This window comes from Eschrichtius robustus, chromosome 5 (assembly GCF_028021215.1).
Source record: "Eschrichtius robustus isolate mEscRob2 chromosome 5, mEscRob2.pri, whole genome shotgun sequence".
NCBI lineage: Eukaryota > Metazoa > Chordata > Mammalia > Artiodactyla > Eschrichtiidae > Eschrichtius > Eschrichtius robustus.
In genome coordinates this window covers 59,161,800-59,172,206 of record NC_090828.1, presented here as the reverse complement: position 1 = coordinate 59,172,206, position 10,407 = coordinate 59,161,800, and the positions used below count along the sequence as shown (strand labels likewise).

Here is a 10,407-nt window from a genome sequence, read left to right as displayed (position 1 = left end):
TCGTTACATTGTGAAGATAAGCAGCTTCGTGCAGCGTGTTGTATGGGCTGATGCCTCCCACCCCCACGCCAGCCCCCAGCGAAACCCGGCAGATAATCAGCACGTCCCACTGTTTAGTCATATTTGACAACTGGGTTAGCCTGGTATCTAGGCGCTGGCGAAACGGTACAAAGGGTGCCCTCAATTACCACTAGAAGCTTCTGGTGTGAGTGGCACTTGTATTACCCCCCGGGTCAGAGGCCAGAGCGACAATTAGGAAGTCACTTAGGCCGCTAGGGGAAATGGCGGGATGCGGGAGGCTCCAGGCCCTCCCAGCAAGTCTGTGGGTGTAGACCTGGACGGAGAGGCCTATTTCTCTCCTCTCGGAGGAGCTGTCCCTTCGCCCCCTTCTCCTCAATGTGACTCAGAGTAAAACTGAATCCAGTGGGAATAAGGAACTAGGTAGACAAATGACAATGATAAAATCGCGAGCGAGAATGATGGATTCCAGCTGAAGTTGTGCTCCGCAGGCGAGAGCCTGGACACACAAAGTGAGCGTTGACATTTCCGTCTCCACTTGGGTCTTGCTGGTGCGGCCTCAGCCTCGGGCCCCCTCCCCGCCTGCCTCCTTTCCCACAAGTGGAGAGTCGAGGACTGTCAGTCCTAACTTGCATCATCTCGGGGAGGTTCGGGGGGCTTGTGGCTCGGTCTCAACGATAGCTAAACCTGGCTTGGTGCGTGTGTGTAAATTTTTAATTGCGCTGTAATTTCTTCAATCTCTAGCCCGCGACCCCCCCTCCCCCCCCCCGCCAGCCGCGGTGACTGGCACGCGCCAGGAGCCCGGGCTCGGGCCCCTCGGCGCGTCTGATTGGCTGCGGGGTAGCTCCCGTCTGCTCTGCCTGCGCCCTCATTGGGTGAGAGGCGCCGCCAGCGGCACTTCAAAGCGGGTGCTCCTAGCACTTAGGCTGAGTTTAGCCGGCGGGAGCCCGGAGTCCGCTCGGCGCGAGCGCGGGGACACGGGAGCCGTGCGGTACCCGAACAGTTCTCCCGAGCAGCCGCCAGGTTCAGCCCCGCTCCCGGCCCCGCCGCGCCGCCCAGGGACCTGCTATGGCCACGTCTATACTTGGGGTAAGTCGGAAGTGCGGCATTTGCTTGTTTTAACTGGAGTAATTTTTCGTTATGGCTTCTCCGGGTCCGCGGCTCTGGAGAAACTGTTGCTGCCTGACTGCAGCCTCAGCTTCTTTTAGCACTTTCCACATTTCCAGGACTGATTCTTCCCAAGTTATTGGAACCCAGGAGGTGCCTTTGTAAGAAAAGGATTTTAACTGTTAAGCAAGTCCTTTTAATATTCGGTTTTAGAGGTTTCTTTTCTGCCCCTCGTGATTTATACCCCATCCCCCCTTGCTTCGGGGATTGTTGCAATTACGCGACAGCGGTGTTTCCAGAAAACAGCCTTAATTGTTTTGCAGTCCATGTAGTCACGTTAACAAACATTTACACTTCTGCGGCTTCCCAGTTCGTCTGTGACTCTGAAATCCATCGCGGGGGTCGCTTCTGCTCGGATTCTTGTTTGTGTGTGTGTATGTAAACATTTAAAATGTTTTCTGTTAAAAAGAGTCAAGTCCTAGCCACCCTTGGGAAGAGTGCCCCAAGTTTCCCCCACCCCCGGCTCGCTATTTCGGCCGCCTCTGCCCTCACCTGGCGTTTGTTGTCGATGTGTTTACCTCCGTGCTTCACCCCGAAGGGCGATTTGGGGGCTTCTGTGAGAGGAGCGGGCTTATGGCGAACGGAAGGCGGGCGACTCGAGTCCGGTTTGGGGCAGGGTTTGCAGCGACTGAGGCGAGGAGAACCGAGACATCTTTGATTTGTAGTCCCACTGAAGAACAACTTTCCAGCGCCGGGACCCTCGCCCTTGTGATTGCCTCTTCCCCGCGCGGGGCGCGGCGCATCCTCGGCGAGCGTGCGGGGAGGAGGCGCGAGCCGGGGAGCCACGACCCCCCGGGACCAGCCGCGGGAGGACGAGGCTGCTCACGGGTGCACTCTGTGTCTTCCTCCCACTTGTTCCTGCCCTCCTCCTCCTTGCTCCCTCCCCCACCCCACCCACTCTAGGAAGAGCCGCGCTTCGGAACGACCCCGTTGGCCATGCTGGCGGCGACCTGCAACAAGATCGGCAACACGAGCCCGCTGACGACGCTGCCGGAGTCGAGCGCTTTCGCCAAGGGCGGCTTCCATCCCTGGAAGCGCTCCTCGTCCAGCTGCAACCTCGGCTCCAGCCTCTCGGGCTTCGCCGTGGCCACCGGCGGCCGCGGCTCAGGCGGCCTGGCGGGCGGCTCTGGAGCGGCCAACAGCGCCTTCTGCTTGGCCTCCACGTCCCCCACGTCGTCCGCTTTCAGCAGCGACTACGGCGGCCTCTTCTCCAACTCGGCAGCGGCCGCGGCCGCGGCGGCCGGGGTGTCCCCGCAAGAGGCGGGCGGCCAGTCGGCCTTCATCTCCAAGGTGCACACGACGGCGGCCGACGGCCTGTACCCGCGCGTGGGCATGGCGCACCCGTACGAGTCGTGGTACAAGTCAGGCTTCCACTCAACGCTGGCGGCGGGCGAGGTGACCAACGGCGCGGCGTCGTCGTGGTGGGACGTGCACAGCAGCCCAGGCTCGTGGCTGGAGGTGCAGAACCCCGCTGGGGGACTCCAGAGCTCGCTGCACTCGGGCGCCCCCCAGGCCTCGCTGCACTCGCAGCTCGGCACCTACAACCCCGACTTCAGCTCGCTCACGCACTCGGCCTTCAGCTCCACGGGCCTCGGCTCCTCGGCCGCCGCCGCCTCGCACTTGCTCTCCACCAGCCAGCACCTGCTGGCCCAGGACGGCTTCAAGCCGGTGCTGCCCTCCTACTCGGACTCCAGCGCCGCCGTGGCGGCCGCCGCAGCCAGCGCCATGATCTCGGGCGCCGCGGCCGCCGCCGCCGGGGGGAGCTCGGCGCGCTCGGCCCGCCGCTACTCCGGCCGCGCCACCTGCGACTGCCCCAATTGCCAGGAGGCGGAGCGGCTGGGCCCGGCCGGGGCGAGTCTGCGGCGCAAGGGCCTGCACAGCTGCCACATCCCGGGCTGCGGCAAGGTGTACGGCAAGACGTCGCACCTGAAGGCGCACCTGCGCTGGCACACGGGCGAGCGGCCCTTCGTGTGCAACTGGCTCTTCTGCGGCAAGCGCTTCACGCGCTCGGACGAGCTGCAGCGGCACCTGCGGACTCACACGGGCGAGAAGCGCTTCGCCTGTCCGGTGTGCAATAAGCGCTTCATGCGCAGCGACCACCTGAGCAAACACATTAAGACGCACAACGGGGGCGGCGGGGGCAAAAAGGGCAGCGACAGTGACACGGACGCCAGCAACCTGGAGACGCCCCGCTCCGAGTCCCCCGACCTCATCCTGCACGACTCCGGCGTCAGTGCCGCCCGGGCGGCGGCGGCGGCTGCGGCGGCGGCGGCGGCGGCGGCGGCCTCGGCAGGAGGCAAGGAAGCCGCGTCTGGCCCCAACGACTCTTAGAGGCCGGGTGAGAGGCGCGAGCGAGCGAGTAGAGAGACAGCGAGAGCGAGCGAGAGGTTCGGAGGGCGAGCGAGCGGGGTATGGACGGGCGGGAGCTCCACGGCCGCCCCCGGGCCGGCGCGAGGTAGAGCGGCATCCGGCTCGCGGGCCGCCGCTTGCCGGCCACGCCAGGAGCTCCCCTCTGCTGCCCGAGCCCAGACGAGAATCAAACGCGTGGTCCAGGAACAAAAGCGAAGCATCTTTCGACACAAACAACACTTTAAAAAGCTGCACGCACAGACACACACACACACCGGAGACCTACAACCACAGGCACGCACACTCGAGCGCGCGCACACACACTTAACCACTCGCACAAACTTCTCGAGCGAAGAGCAATACACAGAAACGCTCCCTCCTCCCCCACCGCCCACCCCCTTCCACCACCCTTCTCTTTCCTTTTTTCCAAAAACAAGCCACCATCCTGCAAAGGACTGTCAGAACATTTGAGAACAAACGGGACCTATAAAAACAGACCCTTTGCGTGGATTATATTATATATAAAATGCTCCAAGTCCTGCTTGATATCTACTTACAATAAGACTTTTTTTTCCTGTAAAAGGAAGCATCAAAAAAGGCCGAAGGTGAGAAATTAAACTGGAAGTCTAGTGACAGTTTCTCTGTATTTCATAACATCTGTATAAATAGGGTTCAAAAGATTGTGTTCTCTTTTATTTTCTTGTAAATGTTCATTCGAATAGAGTTTTTTTGGTGAATTCCTGAAATTCAGGGAGTTTTTTGTTTTTAATTTTCTGATGCACTTTGTGAAAGTCAGTATATATGTAAAAGATATTTAAAATGTTGAGTTATCATTTCACTCACAAACACGTAAGTTAAGGTCATCTAAAGAAATTAAATGCGTTTATCTGTATGAAGAAAATCTTGACATCATATTTTCACTTTGGTATTATTAAAGGACTCTGAACAATACACTTTCTTTTTTTTTTTTTTGATCCTGTTACCCCCTCAATAACCTTTAAGTGAGCCGACTTTTTTTTGTTGGGAAAAATTCCCTTAATGTTAGTTTTAGGTGATGTAAGGTTTATGTGAGTTATAAAAGCGATACGTTTTTGAGAAGTGAGAATTATTTATTTGTATATTAACAGAGTAAATTAAATTAGGTGTTAAGAAGGTGTAGTTGTATTACTAAACGAGAGAGCTCTCAAAAGGTGACATTTTAAAACTCTGGAGCCCCTTCAAAAAAGCAGAGGTCCTTGGCAGCTTTAACTGGGGAGGTGCCTACCCCTCCCGGAGGGATCAGACGAAACTCCAGTGGGTTTGTTTGTTTTTAAAAAGCGATTTTAAAACAATCTGTGAAAGGAGAAAGCTTTTTAAAAGAAGTAGCTCCCAAGACCCTCTACGTTGGGAGGTGACTCAGGGGAATAAATCGCTAGAGTCAATACCCCGGAAAAGACATTTCATGCCTAAATGAAAATCTTGTTAAATGTTATTAATTTTGACTTAGAGCACACAGCAGCCCCCTGTGCCTTGTATTCCCTTATTAGGGATTCATGTCTTATCAAATATCTAATTAATCTCCTAGACATCATTTGTTCTGGCCAACTTTATCTCAGCTGGTCCACGGGGAAAACTCCAAATATTCTCCGTGACAAAGCTCCCTTGAAGATCTTTTTAATTGTCTAAATTAACTGCACCAAATTTGCATGTCAAACGGTAAAGGGCAACCTGAGATAAAATGTAAACGTTTTAAAAGCCCCCAAACTAAGCACTTGATTTGATAACTAGGCTTTTTAATGTTATGGAAGACAACTGCTCCTTTCCTTTTCAAAGACGGCTGATCTATGCAAATAGTGAATTGGAAATGCCTAGGTCCCCGCGCCGTCAAATGGCCCTCGCAGGTTATTTGAATATCAGTGGCGCTGCTTCTGAAAAGGTTCAAGGATGCTCTCTGACTTCTTTGTGATTACTCAGTGCGGCGTCTTATTCTGAAGAAAAAAAACTCAGGAATAATTAAAGGCTGGGATCAGGCCTGGGAACACATTTGGGACAGGAATCTCATTTAGACAGTCTCTTTCAAAATAAGGCACAGTTAAATTGACCAGAAGGCAATTATTGAAATGAAAATTATTTTCACTCTCTTTGTCTTCTGACCACCAACTTAACAGCCCCAGTTTAAAAGAGAGGGAGAAGAGAGGGAGAGACGAAAAGAAAATTGGTAAATGAGATAATTTCCCAATTCGAAAAAATGTTAGTTTAGAAAATAAAGTACATATTTACAGAATAAAAATATTTCTAAAAAGCTCCCCACACAATAGGAAATGCAAGTAAAGTCAGCCCCAGTGGGGGGGAATTTTTTTTATTATTATTACTGTCTTGGGAACTTGACTGAATGTTTTTATTTTTAGGGGGGAAAAATAAATTGTTATTAATAGTCAACAAAATTTTTCTCGCAAACTGCAGTGAAAAGCCAATTAGCAAAGTAGCGATAAAACGTACAGCGAAGGTCCCCAGAGGGGCGTTTGCAGCGTGGCGCTGGGTGGCTTCTTCCCGCTCCTCCTTCTTGCTGTCCCCGCAGCCTCGGCTGCCTCTCTCTTCCTCGAGTGTTTCTTTGCTTTGGCCATTTTCGCTCCCCGCTCAAACAGTTTATCACCGGGCGCCCCAGCCCACACTCCTCACGCCTCTGGTCCAGGTCTGGCCTGGAGCAGCTGGCCAGGGGGACGTTCACTCTGGGGGCTCGGGGCCGAGGTGCTGGAGGCCGGGAGGGTGCCCGGCATGTTTGGGGGCTGAGGGCGGGCGGCGCGGAGGTGAGGGTGTGGTGGGGTCTCCCGAGGAATGAGGGCGCCCGGGCGTCTGTCCCAGGCAGCTTTGTTTCTCGTGGATAATAAAAGCACATCAAAGGGCCTGGCCGTGCAGGTCCCGCTCGCCGCGCGGCTCCCTCCGCAGCCCAGTGATCAAGGCCTCTGCGCGCTGCCTCTGCCCCGCGGGTCAGCCGACGTCCATCACCGCGGCTCCCGGGAACGGCGGGCGGCGGCCGGGCCAGAGCGTCCAGCCGGGGTGAGTGGTGGGGGGGGGGGCAGAGCTCGCGGAACCTGCACGCGGAGGGAGCGGGCCCCTGTCCCCAGCCGAAACCAGCAGGCAAAGCAGACCCCCGCCCTCCTACCCAACCCCCAGCCCCAGGGGGCTCTGGGGGCGCGGGGATACCTTGACTTGAGCGGGCAGCCACCCGCTGCGGCCGAGCAAATTGGAGAGGGCGTGCGTGGGAGGAGAGCCCACGAACCCGGGAAGAGTTCAGTCTCCACCCGAGGTGGAGCCACGTCTCCCCTGGGCCACCTGGGGGCTACGGGGCCCGGGCCGCTCTGGCTCCTGGGCCCGGGAGAAATGGGAGGCCGCGGCCAGGGGTCGGGGCGCAGACGGGGGCTGCTGCTCGGAGGCCGGTGTGGGGCGAGGGGCGCAGACCGGGGTCCTGAGCCCGCTCAGGCCCGGGTGAGGGGAAATGCGATTTCGTTTCAGCCGGTTTCTCCCAGCGTTTCCTGTGCTGTAGCTTCCTGCATAGTAGAGGAACGAAGACCAAGTTTTCCTCGGCTCTTCGCCTAGCCAGCGCCGATCCACACCCTCCCCCGGCGATTTCCTTTTCTGGCTTTACATTTTCCCCCTCGGAGTGAATTGGATCCTACCTGATGAAGGGGGAAAAAAAGAAAGAAAAAAGAAGGAAAGATTTTTCTCTCCTCAAGGAGGGAAAACAGCATTATTTTGACGCGATTAGATGGTGCACCTGAGCGGCTTGTCTGGACATTCCGTCAAATCTTTATAAGTCGTGTAAAATTGAATTTCTTTTTATTCAGATGGAAACTTTATTTATTTTAACTCTAATCTTATTTGCATCTATTATCTGTATTCACCAAGGCTCTTTCCCACTACAAAAATGCAGATGAAGTAAATCTTACATAAATCCCGCCCATTTGTGTAATTGGTATACTAAGTGTTTATTTTAAGTGAGAATAATTTAGCTACAAATTTTCTTAAGGAATAACATTCTTAACACATTAAAAAAACTGAAAACTCTGATTTGCTTTTATGTTTGACAGTCGCTCTTGATTCCCTTAAGAGGAGCTTGGCGAGTGCGGCTCGCTGGCGCCATCTAGAGCTCCGGGCCGGGAAGGCCGCGCTGTCTGCCCTTGCTCGCCGCTTCGAGCGCGGGGAGTCGGCGTTTGCCGCGAGCTGCAGCAACCCAGCGAATCGAGCAAAGAAAAGCGAGTTTTTGTGCTTCGTGGGGGACAAGCCCCGCTACTGGGCGGCACTGCTTAGTAATGGCCGGTATTACTGCTCCCAGGCAAAGGAAGTCTTTTCTAGAACTTGCTAACTGAAAATCCAAACAAAACAATATAACGCCCTGTTTGGCCCTAGTCTTAGAATTGGCGCATTTAACATTTCCTTCAAGGCAACTTCAGGGTCTTCCAACTTGGAGTTGAGCACGCTGGGCGCTGTCGGCGGCGACGTGGACCCCGGCATGGGGACCCGGCAGTGGCTGCAGCGCCCCCGCACTCTTCCCCCAACTACCAGAATCCGAAGGCTCCCGGTCGGCGGGACCCACGTGGGTTATCTGGGACCGACCGAACCAAGCTGATTAAACCAGGCAAGCAGACCGTCCCAGGTCCCCAGGCCCCCCTGTGAAGGGGAGGAAAGCGAGGGACCCGCAGTTTTCTCCAACCCGGACCCGGGGATGGCCGAAGCAGCCTCCTGCCTTGCCTCTGTCTTCCAGGCGCCATCCCGCCCGAGTCGGGTGCTGGGGGCTGCTGGGCAGGCCGGGGCCCGGCGGGGCGCGCAGGGCCCCCTAGGGCTGCCAAAAGTCCCGAAATCCCTGACCCCAGACCCTTGCGAAGGGTCCGCACTCCCTGTCGGCGCAAACTGACCCCTTTGGCCCCCACCTTTTCCCTTTGAAACCCAAATCTAAAATCGGATAACACTTGGGGGCGTTGACCAATTTTCTCTCCACTCTGTGCCTCGCCCTCCTCCCGCCGCCCCCTTCCCTCCTCTTCCTAGTTCACTACCCAACCCCTCGTCTTCAGACGTCGTGCAGTGGCTTCTTCCCCTCCTTTCTTGTCCCCCACCCTCCCCGCACGTTTATTGTATTTTAATCTTGAAAGCTACACCTCCAAATCCCGCGCCAGAGGCCGCAGAGGCGCCGGAGCCCGCAGCAGCTAGAGCCGGCCCAGGCGCTGGGGCGCCGGGCTCCCCGATCTCGCGCCAGGGAAACGCCGTGCGTTTCAGGGAACTCGCAGCCACCTTTGCAGCCGGTAACTCGGCTGGGTTTGTATTTGCTGTTTTAATACAAACCCCGCCGCACTGCCTGTTTCAAAGATGTGCTAATTACTACTTGGATAGCAGGGCGCAAAGTCCTTGTCCATTTCCCAGTACAAAGTAGGTTGCTAGAAAATTTGAAATTGCCTTTCAGCCTAAAGCTGCCTTACCTGAATGTCATAATTACAGTAATTATGTACATCCAAATTACATGCTAATTAAATTAGAATCAAATCGTTCTAAATCGAAATCAAATGAGGTAGTGAAGAATTAATCAATGACAACATAAATAGAGAGCTTCCTTCAGAGATATTTATTGTAACGATCCAAGGAGGGATTTGATCTGAAAAAGTCACCTGTTTATTTACTTTCAAATTAGTAATCAGTTATTATCCCTTCTCCATAATTTTAACCGTTCGGGGTTATTTACCCCCACCTTTTCCAGACGCTGGAGTTTATAGAAATATGTATGAGGTAAATACATACAGACATGCCTACCCTATATGTTATTGATATAAATATATACAGTGTGTTTGCAACTCCAGTTAAGGGGAAGGTTTCAGTAGGTCCGTGGAAACATGTTCTGTCAGGGCCTGTTCTCAGGGACCCGGGAAAGAAAAACAAGGTTTAAGATTTTCCAAGACCCTTGCACTCTCTTCCTTTGGAATTCATACCAGGGATTTTGCATTGTTTTGCAAACATCTAACCGTTTCAGGGTGATTCATTTATAAAAGAAATACAAAGTGATGTGTTGTCCCCCCGCCCCCCTCCTCGGCAACCCCGATTTGTTTTCTGCTTGCAGATTGTTGGCGAGAGTCAACATTTTCACTTTTGCCTCAGGAGCGAGAGATTAGCAGCGGCGTCCTAAAGCGCCCTCTTCACCTGTGGAGCCCGAGAGACGAGAGAAATTCGCTCGCTTTCCTAACTAGTGAAGGCAAGTCCGCCCTCTGACCTGCGTAGGCGAAACGCGCTGGAGGCCGGGCGAGCTTAGGCTGGAACTGGCAGGCGAGAGCGCGCGGCGGCCTGGGAGTGCTGGTCCCCAGGGCGCAGCTCCTGTGGTCCGCAGCCTGGAATTTCTTCTGAGTGGGCCACTGGCAGGGTCGGGGCGGGGAGGCGGACCCTTGCCGCGAGCTAGCCCGCATCCTTTCCCGTTACACTTTGTCGGTGGGGAGTCCAGCGGCCTCCTCGCACGGGAGGCGCATATTCTAGGAGGGAGACGCGCCCCCTAACTCTCAGGTTTTCATCTGGGTTTGAGGTATGTTCAGAAGGTTGCCAGGCGCGCGTCTAGAAGGAAAGCACCACCGTACGCAGGGGTGGAGTCGCCTGTGGGGATGGGAAGGGGCACGCCAGCCCGGGACTCACTCCAGCCCCCTTCCGGCCTCCGGTCTAAGGCGAGGTCCTTGGAAGCCTCGGTCCGGCCAGCACCCAAGCCGCTGGACCTCCACTTCTGACCACCCCCTCGGGAGGACCTTCGAACCGAAGGGACCGGGTTTTCTTCCGTGCCTACGAGTCGCGGAAAGGCGACTCACGGGCAATTTGGGCCACAGTGTGCGTTTTCCATGACAAGCCGTTCCTGCGTTGCACCCCACGCCT

The 10,407-nt window shown here is 55.3% G+C and overlaps 1 protein-coding gene across 1 annotated transcript; it reads left to right on the top strand.

The window, feature by feature from the left end:
- The first annotated feature begins 1,086 nt into the window (after positions 1-1,086).
- SP9 (Sp9 transcription factor) lies at positions 1,087-3,516 on the top strand. The gene is made up of 2 exons (XM_068543903.1): positions 1,087-1,107; positions 2,089-3,516. The coding sequence occupies exons 1-2, from the start codon at positions 1,087-1,089 to the stop codon at positions 3,514-3,516; spliced, it is 1,449 nt and encodes a 482-aa protein (XP_068400004.1).
- Positions 3,517-10,407: the final 6,891 nt, after the last annotated feature.